At 40.1% G+C, this 16,916-nt stretch overlaps 1 protein-coding gene across 12 annotated transcripts in view; it reads right to left on the reverse strand.

Moving 5' to 3' along the window:
- The window catches only part of ep400 (E1A binding protein p400), a 142,890-nt gene that overhangs the window by 121,604 nt on the left and 4,370 nt on the right, over nucleotides 1–16,916 (reverse strand). For 9 of the 12 annotated variants that reach the window (XM_078554542.1, XM_078554537.1, XM_078554546.1 and 6 more), the window contains exons 2-4: nucleotides 13,926–15,310; nucleotides 4,589–4,702; nucleotides 4,371–4,458 (exon numbers count right to left, since the gene is read on the reverse strand). In XM_078554542.1, the coding sequence (XP_078410668.1) occupies nucleotides 4,371–4,458; nucleotides 4,589–4,702; nucleotides 13,926–15,281 (1,558 nt within the window). In that variant the 5' untranslated portion in view covers nucleotides 15,282–15,310. The remainder of the gene's footprint in view (nucleotides 1–4,370; nucleotides 4,459–4,588; nucleotides 4,703–13,925; nucleotides 15,311–16,916) is intronic. The other 3 variants (XM_078554545.1, XM_078554541.1, XM_078554535.1) reach the window with 2 other exon arrangements.

A 16,916-nucleotide genomic window follows, 5' to 3' on the forward strand; every position in this document is an offset into this window, starting at 1 on the left:
TGTTGGGACCTTGGGGTAGTAGATGGGAAGCAGACATATGTAATGCTGCATTCTGTAAATAAACCTATTATTATCATCAAGAAAAGCATTTGTGTCTAGTTTCACACTTCGCCATCTGGCTTGGGATCAAATTAACACACACAGTTGGCCTTTATGATGGGCGAGATACCATACTAACTCAATAACATTATATTTTGAATTCTCTTCCAAAACTGGATGCCTCCACCACCCATATCTTACATCCATTCCTTGCTCCAATCCTCTGGTGGGGTCCAGCACTGTATGCATCTAAACAAGTTATTATGTGGTTTCCTGGTGAAGCTATGTTCTGGGCTATCTAGCTTCCTTTCAAATAACTGGTTCTTCCTCAGCCATTATTCATTAATTCAAGTCCCCCAAGGCTCTTCCAATTCTTCGACAAAATCTCATGTCTCCCACAAATCTAACAAATAGCTACCATCTCTCACATCAACGGTTCCAGCTTTAGTCCTTCGTCTATCAATTTTCTTTGCTTAAATATCTCCCCTCCAATGGAACTCCCTCACCTATTCCATCCTATAACTGCCTCAGAGAAGCTTGGTTCCATCTTTCATGCCAAACAATGCTTTTCCCTTCTGCTCCTTAAAGCCATAGAAGACCAAGGTTTGAACATTCCTCTCTGTCACCTTTCAAGATTCATTTTACACAAAATTCCATCCGGGGAATAAAATTTTGAAATGTTGGATTTTAAAACATAAATTATTCACACAAGTTAAAAGAAAGACATTGAGCTGACAGGTGATTCAAATGCTAATGAAGTGACTATGATGTTGTTTCCCCATGGTCCGTAAATAATAAGCAACTTGTTATTGATAAACACCTTACCCCAATGTGTTGGGATGTCTGCTGCCTTCAGACCATAAATCGTTTCAAATACAGTAACAGGTACAGAGACGGTAAGTGAGAACCAGCAAAGGCTGCAACATCAGTCTGATTTTAAAAATGAAAACTACAAGGACAAGTTTTGGCCAGACTCAAAAACAGAATGCTGGAGGGTAGAAAGTAAGGCAAACTAGATAATCCACTGATGTGCTTGTTATTTTGTATTGTTACACAATGTTGTATTGATTGAACTAAGTGAATCTGATCATAGCTGATGTTCGCTTGTGAAAGGGATTAACAATTCACATCTGACCTCCAAAGAGATTGAAGAAGCATGCATGTGAGCACAAACACTCAGATCACAAGCTGCTGTGTTATTTTACAGATAAAATATTTATGAAATTCCCTCGATGTAAGATGCTCAGACTACTTGTGGGAGTGACTAGCACAACAGTAACCGAGAGTATCTGATACATTTATCCAAAACCTACAACACTCCCATATCTCAGGAGACTCTTAGTGCCTTCCTTGCACTCCTGAGATATGTAAAAACTAGTCACTACATAACCAACTCCTAGAATTTTGTTTACACTATCTAAACCTATCATGATTTTAAACACCTCTATCAAATCTCTTCTTAGCCCTCTGCTTCAAGGAGAACTCCAACTTCTCCAATCCATCCACTTAACTGTCACATCTTACCCCTGAAATCATTCAAGTAAATCTCTTCTGTACCCTCTCTAAAGCCTCCACAACATTCCTATAAAGTGTGGTGCCCAGAATTGAGCACAATACTCCAACTGGGGCCCAACTAGTGTTTTATAAAGCTTTATAAAGCATAGCTTTCTGGCTTTTGTACTCTGTGTCTCTTGTTACTGTGTCCAGAATCCTGCATTATTTATTAACCTGTCCTGTGACCTTCAAAGATCTACACACAACTACCACCCACACCACCATCCTCCTGCTCCCCCAGCAACTCCCAGGCCTCTCTCCTTGAGCCCCCTTTAACATTACACCATTTAACTTATATTGGCTCTCCTTCTTCTCACCAAAATATATCTTATCACACTTTTCTGTATTGAATTTCATTCATCCTGTGTTGACACAATCCACCTGCCTATGTCCTCTTGAAATCTATTCCTGTCTTTCTTACTGTGTGCCACACTTCCAAGTTTTGCCTCACCCGCAAATTTCAAAATTGTGCCCTGTAGCCCCAAGTCCAATTCATTAATGTATATCAAAATCCAATAACTGAACCTTGGGGGACTGCACGGTAAACCTCCCTCTCTCACTTCCAGCCGCCAAACCCAATATCAATAATTTTCTTCCCTTGCCCTTCTTTTATAAACACTCCTTTGCTAAGTGCTTCCCCAAACTGGTCTCTTGCTCATTGCTGCACTGAACTTTCCTCTCTTGCTCCAGACAAGTTCCTTCCCCAATGACCTCAAAACTACGGAACGCTTCGTCTCCCTCACAATTTCCTTTCTCCAACAAACTTCAGACTTTTAAAACTTAAGCCTTGCATCACAACCATTGCACCAATTTATCACATTCTCTCTCTCTCAAGTTTTGGCCTTCCCTCTGTAACCTTCTCCAGGCTTACAGCCCCCAAATTCTTGCCATTTGTCCATCCCTGAATGCCTTAATCCCACCATCAGTGGCTGTGCCTTCTGCTGTCTAGGTCCTAAACTCCTTCCTTAAACCTCTCTGCCTTTCCATCTTTCTCTCCACCTTAAAGATGCCCCTTAAAATTTCTTTCATCCAAAGTTTTTAATGATTCCTTCTTTGGCTCAGTATCAACTTTTGCCTGGCTATGCGCATATAAAGTGCCTCAGGATGTTCTACTACATTATTGCATGCACACACATGTCAGGACAGCACCTGCAATCTCTCCTCCCACAAAGTCATTAATACCACTATCCAGCAATACCATCTATCCCACCAATAATTATCACCCACTGTTATATCAATTCTACAGCATAGAAACAGGCCATTGAGCCCAACTGGAAGATGCTGGCATTTATATTCCATGTGAGCCTCCTACCATCCTTTTTTTGTTTAACTCTATCAGCTTACCCTTTATTCTTTGCTCTCTCATGTACTTAGAGCTTCCCCTTCTATGCACCTTTGCTATTAATATTGCAAAAGTTAATTTGTTTTAGTAATTAGAGCATAGACATTAATTAGGCTTCATCCTAAGTCACCAGAATCTATTTCAGTTTGCACCCACTAGGCACACAACTTCCAACAGCAGAACCACGAGCTATAAGAATAATAGACCACAATCCGGGTCATGAAATTAGCAACAGCAGGTAAAAAAGGCGACACCTACACACTCAAAAGGAATTTCCAAGACATGATTTATATTGAACAAGTTGATGGGATGTCCTACAATTCAACTTCTAAACCTCATCCTCAAGCGTTGCTCCAACCCTCACCCCTCCCAACTTCTTCAATATCCGACAATCCTACACGTTTTCTTTGCTATTCAAACTTTGATCCATTGCTCATTCCCCTCTTTCTTCCACAGCTTTCAGTAACCCTGCCCCCACACTATGGAATTCCTTCCCTTAACCCCTCCATCTCATCTCAATATTCACCCACCTTGAATCCTCATCAATGCCTAATCTTTACCACCACCTTTTGGCCACCATTATTAGACTCTTTCCTATTCCTATCTTGGTCTGATCCCCAAGCGAAGGGTGCTATATAAATGCAGGTTGCCATGGAAATCAAACAGTGCAATGTAACATTCTATAAAGCCATCACCAATGTATTGTTAACTTTATCACAGGCTAGTTCCAAAGTCGCAGAACCATGAGCACTGTCAAGAATAAAACAGCACAAGCAATCTGTGTGGTACCGCACAGGAATGCTCGGCAACATTTACAAACAAAAATGAAAGGAAGCTGTGTTCGTAGATTTAAGAACGACAGCAAATAAATGAGAAGCCAAAATAGAAAGTTACAATGTCAACTGCAAAACAAATATACAACATAAGACCCAGCGAGAAAAGTAGCTTCAACATCGCCAGGAGGAAAAGAAAGCCTGAAAGAATGCAAAGTTGTATCTAAATTAGGAATACTTCAAAGGAGACCATATACACCTCCACAAATACACAGGGGGTAATGGATGGCTGTAAGTGGGTTGAGGGGAGCAAATCCAGTCCAGAGGTTTATAGCAGCAGTTTATGTTTTGTCATCTGAACAGAGATCAAAGCAATGTTAAATATTGATCATATACAACATGCATTAGATTACTTTAAGTTTTAGGGGTCTCTTCACATTGTAGCATTGGTTTGCACCATTTCAGATTTTAAAAGGCAACACCAATATGGTGCAACACAGCACAAGGGCAGTACTAAGCTTTTCTTAAAGGGTCCCATGTGATTCTCTTCCCTCTCCTCATCCTCTACACTGAGTAGGTCAAAGGAAAACTCACTCCACATAAATTATATCGTCACACTTGTGGCACAAATATTTATGAAACCGGTCGAAAGGGAAACGTACCTGTTTGGGACAAAGCTTGCTGTCTTTTGAATGCTTCAATCTCCACCGTATTGGCTGTGCCTGCCACAGGGGTACCTTGATGTGTTTGCTACAGAAGGACAAGAAAAAAAGTACATCAGAAACGGATGCATTGGATACAGCACGATGATAGAACAGGATTTAACCCTTGTGATGCTATAATGATTCACAGACTTGTCGGTGCCACATTGACTCCTTACCTGAAACTGTTGCTGCTGCTGTGTTGAAAATGCAGCAGAAACATTAGGGGGAAGCTGTGTTGCTATGGCAACTGGCGTCCCAGTCTGGCCATCCTTTCCTGTCACCACTTTTACCTTAAATAAAAACAATGCATTCATTCACAGGTTCGTTACTGAAACATCAAGCCTGAGTGAAAAAGTAAGTAATTTGTGGTACAAGGACAGCCAGGAAACTTCTGTATGTATTCTTTTTCTTCCTAGGCTTGCTTCACGGGATTCATTGCGAACATTTTGCCGACTTCAATTTTCACAAATTGGTTTGCGGAACAAAGAAAATTATTTATTGCAAAGCCAAAATAATTTTTTTTTTCCAAAATTGCATATTGCATTATTAGAAGCACCTTTGAAGGCAAAAAATCAGAATGAATTTTAGCCCAGTGGAATCACATTTGAAGTAGAAAAAAAAAGACACCCTCCAAAAAAAAAATGTGGAGGGCGATGATGGGGAATAGTTTAGGTTGGTTTATTGATTTAAATGCCAAAACACTTATAATCTGTCTGAAAGGTTTTATGCAGTAGAATAAAGCCAGAAACTAGAGGAGTTAATCACAGAATCTTTCACATTGATTGTCTCAGCTTCTGAAGTAGAATAAAGCCTACAAGATCCCATGTCAATGCTCCAAAAAGTCCAAAGCAGAAAAGCTGGCAAAGCCTCAAAACTATTAACAGTCGTCTACTACAGGTACGTCAGATCACTTGTCACATCCAGTTTTTAAGCCTGCAATCCACAAGCTTGGTTTTAGAGCTGCAGTACTGTCTCTAAAAGAGTCCACAGATTTGAAATCTGTAATAGTGGGAGGCAGTGAATTTTTTTTCTTTCACTGTATTTTATGTATGTTTCTATATTACACAAATTGCAAACAACTACTTGTATTCTACTCAGACTTAGCCCAACAGGGCAACCAAGTTAAGTGCAATAAATCATCACCAAAATATTCTAAAAACTAGCTCTTTAGGCAAAGGCGGAGATGAACTATTTGTCTTAATTTTAGCAGTACTCATCAATGAGATGTTAAACCCTGCTAATTACACATTACTTCAATCAAACCCTACAAATGTCAGGTAAATATTGCAGCACAGAAGAATGTGAAAGTCATTTTTTTATTTTATTGAAAAAGTCAAAAGCTCTCAAGTAAATATTAGATTCTCGAAAGCAAGACACTCTAGGGCCTATGATGTTAGTTAGGATACAGGTTGACAATTCAGCCCATTTATACTGTTGACCATTTTTTCTGCCCGTACTAATTTCAATATAAATGCAATTGAATTTTACCAGTGATGCCAATGTGTCATAAATTTAAGCATACACAAAAACAAATAGAAAAACTGTTTTCTGTTTAGTAACTTTTGAGACATAAAAACAAAGAATCAGATGATGTTCAAATTAGTTGGAGGGTAAAGCAACTCCTTCTATGATGTAACACTGGTCACCAGTGTAAAGTCAATGAAGATTAAGTGCTATATACCAGGATTTTACATGTCATAAACAGGTCATAATGCCAGTTGATGCTTATGCTCCATTCTAGCCTACACCTATTCTATTAACTTCATTTCACCCTGTCAACATATTCTATTATTTTCTTCCTCATGTACTCATCTAGTTTTCCCTCAAATACTATGCTTTTCCTCTCAATCACTCCATGTGGCAGCAAGTTCCACATCCGAGTATATTTCAACAGTTTGAATAACACTGATTGGATAACCTATAATAAAAACCTTAAATCTGCACACAATTCCAGTCAACATTATACATCGGAAATTTCAATAGGAGGCATTTATATAGCAAACCGTCTATGTAAACTTGATATGTTGTTATTACAACCTCTCACATGGGGTAAGGTTGTGACACCTCTGCTTGGCATGCCCTCCGCAGCCAATATCACAGTGAAATTCTCCAAACAACTTCCCTTCTCTCCTTCCCAAGTTAATATCAGTTTTGCTTCTGATATTAAATTCTGATAGAAAATTATGGACCTCTACTTTAAGGGTTTATGTTAGATAGCTGCTCAAAATATAATCGTTAAACATTAAGGCAATGCATGACATCCTTCATTACAGCAGAGTTTTAGGGTAGGGTGTATAGAAACACTTATGGTGGCCTGCAGTTGTCCTACATAATAATCACATGAGGTGGAGTTGTTTGGTTGGAGCTGTTACTTTGTGAAATAACTGGTAAGTGACTTAGCAGAAGCATGAGCATGGGACAAGGAGGCAGGAATGATTTGAGAAGCTGAAACGAGCCAATATGAGACACGAGAACCCAACAGAGAAGCACTCCATGTCATCCATATCAAACTAGAAAGGAGCATTAAATTTCAAAGTTCAATTATAACTGCTAATAATTTAGTTGGGTGAAAAAAAAAATACTCATAGCTGCCTGCCTATTCAGGTGTACAGATGTATACAATAAATCCCGTGGAACTATATGAAGAAGAGCAGTGAGCTCTCCCTGTGTCCTGGTCAACATTCATCTGTCAACGAGTATCACCAACATATTTATTCTCTTTTGCTGTTTGTGGGATTGGGTGCCATATCTGTCCACATAACAATAATGACTACACTTCAGAAGAAAATGCAGATGCATGGGAACACCACCACCTGCAAGTTCCCCTCCAAGCACACGCCCATCCTGACTTGGATCTATATTGCTGTTCCTTTACTGTCACTGGGTCAAAATCGTGGAACTCCCTTTTGTGGGTGTGCCTATACCAGGTGGACTGCTGCTTTTCAAGAGGGCAACTCATTCCTACCTTCTCAAGCGCAATTAGGGAGCAGCAATAAATGCTGGCCTTGCCAGTAGTGCTCACATTTCAGAATCAAAAAAAAAAATGGCTGTGAAGCATTTTGGCATAATGAGAGGATGTAAAAGGTGTTATATAAATGCCCACTCTTTCTTAAACATTTAGAAACATAATAGGATCATGCAGAAAACTGTATAACATATTCCAGCTAAAATGTGTGAAGAGGGCACTCAGCAGAGCGCATGCCTCCACCACACTGTGTTAATTCAACGTCATTACAATTGCACAGCACTTCCTTGAGGCTTTTCCCTGCCTTGTTGGTGCTGTGTAATGACAAAGCTGAAAAAAGAAAATCTTCTTACTAAGAAGCGTCCAGAGTTTGCAAACAGACACTAATCATGTGTTTGTGCTGGAACTGCAAGGCTGGTTTGCCAATCACAATGAACTAGGCACATTGATAAAAACATGACATCAGCAATGCAGCAAGCTCCACAATTAACTGCAAGCCCCACACACTCAATGTGGAGAAACAATCAGCATCTCAAAGAAACTTCAACTCATTACTTCATAGGGGTCACAATACTTTTTTTCCCCAGGTATTTCATGCATGAATTGTTGTTGATCTGGTTATCTTACAATGAAAAGTGTAGCAAATTCAGCTCCAAATTACTCCTGCAATTGTCGCAACTAAGAGATGTTTTGAAATAGAATAAAATTAACTCAAAATAACATGATGCTGAACTTTGGATCTTTAAACAACTCTATCATAGAACTCCAAAGTTTTACTTTTATAGAAACTATCCAATGCATTCCATCTACACAAAAGCTTAAAGCCACCTTTCTAAAGAAAGTCAAATGAACATGCATTTTAAAGCACTTTTCATTTCCTAGGATGTCCCAACACACTTTATAATCAATAATTACTGTTGAAGTACAGCAAGATCCCTTAAAAACTCATGTTCATCAAGTTATTCATTTAGTTGAGTGTTGCAGGAATTAGTTCAAGCTGAATTTGCTGCATTTTCTTTGTAAAATAGCCAAACCTATAGCATACAAAAAAGCATGAAATACCTGGACAATGAATTGTTGAAGCTATATTGAGGCTCACTGTACAACAAAGCTTACTGCCTTTAAATGGTAAGTGAATGGTTGATGGTCAAGCAATCAGTTTCTTGTGGCGCTGTTTGAGGAGCAATGCTGGCCAGGATAACAGAAAAACTCCCTGATCTTCAAATAGTGTCTCAGGCACAATTATATCCAACTGAGTTTCAATATCTCATGCCAAAAGATGTAAACTTGTGCCAACCTAGGGATATCGGGATAAAAACTACAATAGTGACACTCAAAATTGAACATCTGATGCAGTCATAAAGCATGGCAAACAGGAACTTGGGTTACTGAGACCACAACCTGACACGGCTGCTGACAGAGTAACCAAAACACAACACAAAACCAAGGAAAAGATTGTTCATTCTGCTCCTGTAGAAATGTGCCAAACCTTTTTATTCATTAAGGCACGTGTGTAAAACACTCATTTGTACATGCCCATCCAGAGTGTACACGTACACATGGCACAGGGTCGAGAATAACTACTTACATCACTGGCTCCTGTCGCAGTTGTGCATCCATTTAAAATTTTCACCCTCGTGTTTGAATCCCATGTCATCATCCCTCCCTATCGCTGCATTTCCACCAGCCCTACAAATCCTCCAGGATCTCTGCGTCCTTCAATTTTGACCTATTGTGCATCCCCCAATTCTCTTTGCCTCACCATTGGCAGCCATGCCTTCAGCCGCATAGGCTCTAAAGCTCTGGAACGTCCTGCCTAAACCTCTCAACTTCCCTCTCTCTTCTTTTAAGAGATTCTTTAAAAACCACATCTTTGACCAAGGTTTTGCTCCTTTGGTAGTTTTGTGTCATATTTTGTCTAATTATGCTACTGTGAAGAGCCTTGGGGCATTTTGCTATGTTAAAGGTGCTATATAAATAGAAGTTGCTGTTTTTCTTTTTTAAAAATCTTTATTTGAAGGCCACCTCTACTTAAAAATAATACACCAATGCACAGAATGATGAATTCAACGTATTTGGATTTGGACAGACTTAGTGAGTGGGCAAGAACATGGCAGGTGGAATATAATGCGGGAAAATGTGAGGTTAACCACTTTGGTAGGAGGAGCAGATGCACAGAGTATTTCTTTAAATGGGAAGAGGTTAGAAAATGTAGATGTACAAAGGGACGTGGGTTCCTCATTAATAAGTCACTGAAAGTTAACATGCAGGTGCAGCAAGCAATTAGGAAGGCTCATGGCATGTCAGCCTTTATCGTGAGAGGATTTGAGTACAGGAGTAGCAAAGTCTTGCTTCAACTGTATAAAACTTTGCTTAGGCTGCACCTGGAATAGTGTGCAAAATGAATATTATTGCCATAAAGGGAGTGCAACGAAGGTTCACCAGACTTGTTTCCAGCATGGTGGGGCTGTCCTATGAAAAGAGATTGGGGAACTGGGCCTGTATTCTCTAGAGTTTTGAAGAATGAAAGGTGATCTCTTTGAAACTTAGAAAATACTTAAAGGGATAGGCAGGGCAGATGCAGATAAGATGTTTCCCCTGGATGGGAGTCTAGAACCAGGAACACAATTTCAAAATAAAGGGGAAGCCACTTAGGGCCAAGATGAGGGGAATTTTTTTTACTCACTTACTTGTGAATCTTTGGAATTCTGTACCCCAGAGGGCTGTGGAAGCCCAGTCTTTAAGTATGTTTAAAACAGAGATTGACAGATTTCTAAATACCAATGACATAAAAGGATACGGGGGGTAGTGTTGGAAAAAGGCATTGGAGTGGATGATCAGCCATGATCGTATTGAATGGCAGAGCAGGCTCGATGGGCTGAATGGCCTACTCTGCTCCTGTGTTCCTATACAATACGCAGAAGTTCGTCCGGCTACCTTTTATTGGGGTGAATATGGATCATGCAGAAATAACATAGGGCTTACTGATAATAACAAATGAAAACAAAGGAATCTTTTAAACTTGACTAAACACAAAGTCAAGGATCATTGCAAGTGATGGTGTTAACAGCAGACATGGAAAATTCAAAATCTACACTATAACACATTGAAAATAAAAAAATACCATTCATACAATCTGTGCAAGTGAAGTAACTTTCTGCAGCAGAATGAATGTTAGGTGTTGAATATCTACCAGGATATTACAATCATTGTACACAAAACGTTCCAAAGTCAATGCAAATTAAAACCCTATAACAACAACAGAAACAACAAATGTGGCTCTGCCCATGCTGCCCAAATGCAGAAATCAAATCTTTAAAAAAATGCACCTTAGGAAACTAAAATGTGTTTACTTCTTTACTGCAATAACAGACTGGGAGCGCATTAGAAGGGCAGTTAGGAGCTTTTATAGAACTACAAAAGTACACAGTGAAGGTCCAGGAAAAACCTCTTCTCACAGAGGGTTGAGAGAATATGGAATAGACTGTCCCAAAAAGCCTTAGGAGTAGAAAGCAAAAATCTACAAAAATCTATTTAAAAAGCAAGTTACTTGAGAAGCAAGTGCATTAAGGGATTGGAAGAAAGGCAGCCACCATTACTGACAGAACTGGCAGGCAGTCTCAATGGCCAAAATTATTACTAAGATGCAGTGAACACTTTAGCTTTTGCAGAAATCATACATACAATTTATAGACCCAAAAGACTATGATCACACTCAGTGCTCAGGTAACTATAACAGCAGCTTACTGGTGGACCACATTTGAGTCCCAGAGACAAACCTGAAGGCAAATTTCTTTCAAACTAAGCTTTGGGTAGATACATAGCAATACTTGGCTTGAGGCTCAAGTATACTGTGGAGTTGTTTACAATGTCTGGGCACCTCAAGTAGCAAATTACAAACAGTTACACAATCACTTGCCCTACCTCAAACACAACAGTGCCTGCTTATGTAACCAAAAGCAGCATTTTAATTGAACTAGAATTTTTTTTAAAACATAAAATCACAAACTACAACTCAACCAGTGCTTATCGGTGTTTATGTTCCTGTTGCGCTTCCTCATCTAACCCCATCAAAATATTCTTCTATTCCTTTTGCCTTTACATTCTTATCCAGCTTCACCTTAACTACTCCATGCAGTAGCGAGTTTCACATTCTCATCTGCTGTTTGTAGCTACTCCGATCAGGAGATCTGATGTCATGGTATGTCACGCTTGTCTGTCTCGCGCCATCTTCACACATCCACTGCAACTCGTCTGCAACTGCTCTGTGACATTCATCATCCAGCCATGCCTAGGTGGACCCCTCTTTCTGCTGCCCCCCACTTTGCCCTCTAGAAAAGACGTCTGTAGCTTTTCAGCTCTGATCCCACTGGGTAAAGCTGTTTCTTCTGAATTCCCTGTTTGATTTCATGGTGACTATCTTATATTGACGGCCTGTAATTTTCTCTGAATCTAGAATGCAGCCAGACCATAACGTAATTTAACACTGAGCTGCCCAGATTTGTTTAGCTCGTCAACAAAATCATTGGCTCTTCCCTGTGAAATTACATTGATTCATAATATTGAAGTTTCAGCTCTATCCAGAGACAAAATCAATGCCTCTATTGTCCCTATAATAGTTTTATACCTATAGTTTTTGCCTCAGATATAAGCACTTCATGAAGTGCTATCCACACCTTCAGGTGCTGAAAGTAGCACAGCATTTGCTGGATTAAGTAATAAATTCCTTCAAAACTTGCAATGTTATAATTTAAAAGCCACCTCTACAACTGTTTACATGCAATACCTTCCAAAAGATTTAAAGATACAACAACAACCTGTAACTTCATTAATGAGTATTGATTAATTTAGCTACTTCTGAATGTAATGGAAACCATTTTCTATATTTATGAAGTTGTAAAAAGAGTTTGCAAATGTTGGCCCATGCGGAATAGCTTAGAAAGAAACAAGTAAAATCAACCATTATACAATATTTAGCAAATGACTGCAAGCCATAACCTAAGTTGTACCTTTACTCTGTTTCAGAACTTATAAAACATGAAATAGAAAAACTTATTAGAGTACAAAGAGAAAATAATTTCTGCTGGCCTTTTAGATCCACATCAGAGACTTTCCAAATTGTTGAAGTGAATTCAAAAGTGATTCTGTTCACCACATTTAACATTTCTCTCCCCTCGGCAAATGCACACATACACGTTCAATGAAGTAGAGCCATTTCATTAAAATACCTTTGGTTACTGGTTTTGCCAAGAATGGGCAAGACAAGCCCAATGAAGAATTGCCGTGGTCAAAATCAATAGGGTCTAAGAATCAAACTCAGCCCTGTGGTTTGGTGCACCTAATGCTCTATTGCTGGAGAAAAGGGGCCACCCCTTCTTGGAGTATATTAACCGCTTAATTATTACGCAAATTAAATGTCTATAAGTGTAGAACTAAATGGTATACAACATCCCAAAGCTGGCCTTAGAAAACGTCACACCAAGTGGAGCTGCAGAATATTCCTGGCTTTCCTTTCACCCTTGAACAGAAAACCAACACTCTAGTGACAATGGATAATGTTGGATGTGGCTAAATGGAGATCATCAAGAAGCTGGGTGGCAATAATGAGCATATCCAACAGATATACGGAAATAAACCATGCAAACCAACAGAGTTTTCAATAAATCTTCATCAATTTACATTGCCAAACAATGATGTAAATGGGTAAGAAATCCCACAGGTATTCAAAGGTGATACTTTGAAGTGATATTTCATAACATCTTCCCTCCACACCTAACTCCATTTATTCTGAATGTCCATTACAATAATATTGTAATATCATAGTGCAATAAATGATTGTTACAAAGTCCTGATTTAGTTTAACATTTTACCTTGTGCAGAATCTGACTGGAGCAATCAGAAAATTGTATTTTTAATGATCTTAATTGAACTTGGCCCATTTTAAAGTTAGAACTTTTGAAAATCACATTAATACCATATACTGAAGCAACGACAATACTACAAGCATAGGAAACACCCAAGGAAAATTTGATTCGTGCAACTTCTCTACAGCTGGAGTTATTTAAGAATTAAGCTATAATTTAGCACAAGAGCTGTGGACATTAATTGCAACATTCAATAATAAATGGAGACATTCTACATTCAAAAACAGGGGAGTGGGAGGGAAGAATATGGCTTTGGCACCAAGGTAGAGCCAAGATGAAAATGATCGGTGTAGGTCCTCTAAACAGACCCCAAACAAAGCTAGATGGGCTGAGATTCTTGTTCTTGTGTTAACTGAGGGGCTAGAATGTGGTTGCAAATGCCCAGAGGTGGGAAACTTCGTAAATCTTTTTAAGGGTAGAAATGTTTTGAATACAGTCCTGTTCCGCTTAACAGCTTTAGTTTAGTCCAAATTTCAACTGTCTTGCCAAACAGCTGAAGCATTTACTCGCCAGTGAAGAATTTACCATCTCGCCCAGGACATGCAGACACAACCACTTTCTCACCCTGCCATTGCCACAAGCGCTAGAATGGTCTTTGGACTAAATAGTAAATTGTTTGTTTACCTCATCATTAATGACTTCAGATTGCTCTTCCTCTTCTTCTTCTTCCAGGTCTAAGTCATTTTGTTTCAAATATGCCAACAAGGCTAGACATGGCTTCCTTCTGAACGCTAAGTAGTCCATCATATTTCCTTGACGGTGCTGAAGGAAGAAAAGTTCAATCAAGTAATCCTTAAACGTCTCTCTCAGAGTCTCTATTTCAGCCAGATGGTGCTCCAAACACTGCTTTCTCAAATGAGAAATCTCCGAGGTGGCGGGTGGAATCTCTTCCAACTTCTTTGGTTGTTTCCTCACGAACGGGGTGCAACTGCTGGTGGGAGTCAGACAAGTCGTTGTCAGGCTCTGAGCGACAGCGTTCCGAGACGGGCTAGAAGGAGGTGCCGGAGATGTCATCCCAAAGGCCGATGGCCCTACTACACCTGCAGTCAGGGCTACAGGTGTCCTTTCATAACTTACAGGTCTGGCCATCTGCTGACCATGAAGAACCTGCTGCTGCTGAATCAGCTGACCTTGTATGATGCTGCTGATTTGCGGAGGCAAGTTTGACGTGGTGATGTGGCTTGGGCTAGGCAGGGGTTGCATAGCGCCACTGGCTGCGGGGCTCTGAGGCCCGAGGTGGTGAATGGTTCCGCCAGTCTGGGAGTGAGGCTGCGAGAGTCTGCGTTCTCGTGGCACAGAAGCAGATGTGCTGGCCGTGGTCAGTTGTATCTGCCCACCGACGTTTGAAGTGATCTGAGCAAGGGTGGACGGGTCCTGGTACACAAAGTGCCCAGCGCTGGATGGGCTAATGTTCAATTGCCTGACCAGCACGTTGGCATCCACAAATCCTCGGGTTGGGCTCTGGTTACACATGCTTAACCCCGTGGCTGCTGCACCTGTCCGTTGCACACTCTGTAACACTGATGCAGGGCTATGCTGTGTGGGGCTCTGTGGCTGGACTTGAGGCAAAGGAGAGGTGACTTGAATGTACGACGGAGATCCGTGATCAAACCGCCTCTGCTGCCCCACAGCCTGCGAGCCATACTGGAACCCCGGGGATGCCGGGTTTTGAATCGGAAGGGGAGCCAAGGTAATTTGTTGACTCCCAGCCATCACTTGGCTCACATTCTGCAGAGTGATGTTGACATTCTGGGCGGATACCGGACTCCGGTTCATTATAAGCTGCTGCAGTTGGTAACTTGGTGACTGAGGCCCAGAAGGACTGGCCACAGTGCGTGGTACAGGACTGAGGGCCGGAGCAAATGCTGTGGCGGGAGACTGGGGTAAAGCAGTCTGATCATCTCCCTCACCACCTGTATACGACTTAGATCTCTGCAGTGGGCGCTGTATATTTTGTGGACCACTGCCATGGTGCATCATCACCAATACTCTTCTGGGCGAGTGCTACCCTAGGAGAGAAAAAAATCGTAATTAAAAAAAAAGCAATGATAAAAATAGTATTTTGCAAAAAAAATGCAAATTAATGAAAAACACAAAAGCAAATCTTAAGTAAGCCAAACGATTTTGATAGTAAATGTCTGATCAGTGCAATCTTTAGTTCAGATAATCAAATATTGTATGTGAATTTTGGATTCCTTACTAAATTTGATCTGATCATAGCAGTTTAGCTATTATATTATATTATAATTATGATTAATTATTAGAAGTCTTGGTGCTTTGACAAGCTAACACAAATAATTTATCTCTTGTTCTCTGCACATATCTGGTCATTATCACTTTGCTGTTTGTGGGACTTTGCTGTGTACAAACTATCTGCCATGGTTCCTACAACAGTGACTACACTTCAGAAAAATGCTGCCACTTGGGAGATCATAAGGTCATGTAAAGTGAGACATTCGTTTCCCATTCTCTGGTCATAATTTATATTCCTGTATTTGGTTAGGCTCCATCCACAAAATATTTTTATGGGCATCCATTAAAAACAAACTTTATTTCTACTTATTTAATATGAAAGGGAGGGAGCTACACAACCATTAAAGTTATTGAAAGTTTCATTAACTAATCTCTGAAAACTCTGAACAATTAACCCAATCTCCATACTGTCTGCAATTCATTTTGGAGTCAGGACTCCATAAACAGCTAAATAATCGCAGCATGCATTTTGTTCCTCACTTTTGTCTTATTTTTTTAACAAATGGAAGGTTGAGAAAATTGTAATTACAGATTTAATAACTGCCATCCCAGTTTCGGCTGATATTTATTGGCTCCTAGTCCCGCAACACCTTGATTTTAAAATTCTTTTCCTGCTGTTTACACTTCTCCATGGTATCACCTCTCCCATTTCTTTCATCTCTTCCAACCCTAAAAAGCCCTCTTGAGAACTTTCCATTCCCCAGACTCTGGCCTCCAGTGTATTCGCCACTTTCTTTGTCTCATCAATGGCAGTCGTGTCTTCAGTTGTCTAGGCCCCAGGCTCTGAGAATCCTTCCCTAAAGCTCGCCGCCTCTCCCTCTCTCTCCTGATTTAAGATGCTGCTTAAAATCTACCTCTTTGACCAAGTGTTTGGTCACCTGTCCTAATGTCCCCTATAGCTCGGAGTCAATTTTTGTCCGATTCATTTTTATAAATTCCTATTTAGGCCTCAGTTCGAATATTCTGGGCACCACATTTCAGGAAAGATGTAAAGGTCTTTGAAAGGGTACAAAAGAGATTTACCAGGGTATCACCAGGGATGAGGAACTTCGGTTATGAGAAGAGGCTGGACAAGTTGGGGCTATTCTCCTTGGAGCCGAGGTGGTCAAGAGGTGACCTAATAGAGCTTTTCAAGATGATGAAAGGATCGGTTGAATTATGTAGAACTTACAGCACAGAAACACGCCATTCCGCCCAACTGATCTCTGCTATTGTTAAAATCCACACAAGTCTCCTTCCAACCTATTTCACCAAACTCTAACCAGCATACCTTTCTAATAAGCTGGAGAGAAAAGAAAAAAAGGGATTGAGAAGGTGAAACCAGAGTGAAACAATAGCCCATTAGGAGTCTTTTGAAGATGT

Source organism: Cetorhinus maximus, chromosome 12 (assembly GCF_964194155.1).
Source record: "Cetorhinus maximus chromosome 12, sCetMax3.hap1.1, whole genome shotgun sequence".
Lineage (NCBI taxonomy): Eukaryota > Metazoa > Chordata > Chondrichthyes > Lamniformes > Cetorhinidae > Cetorhinus > Cetorhinus maximus.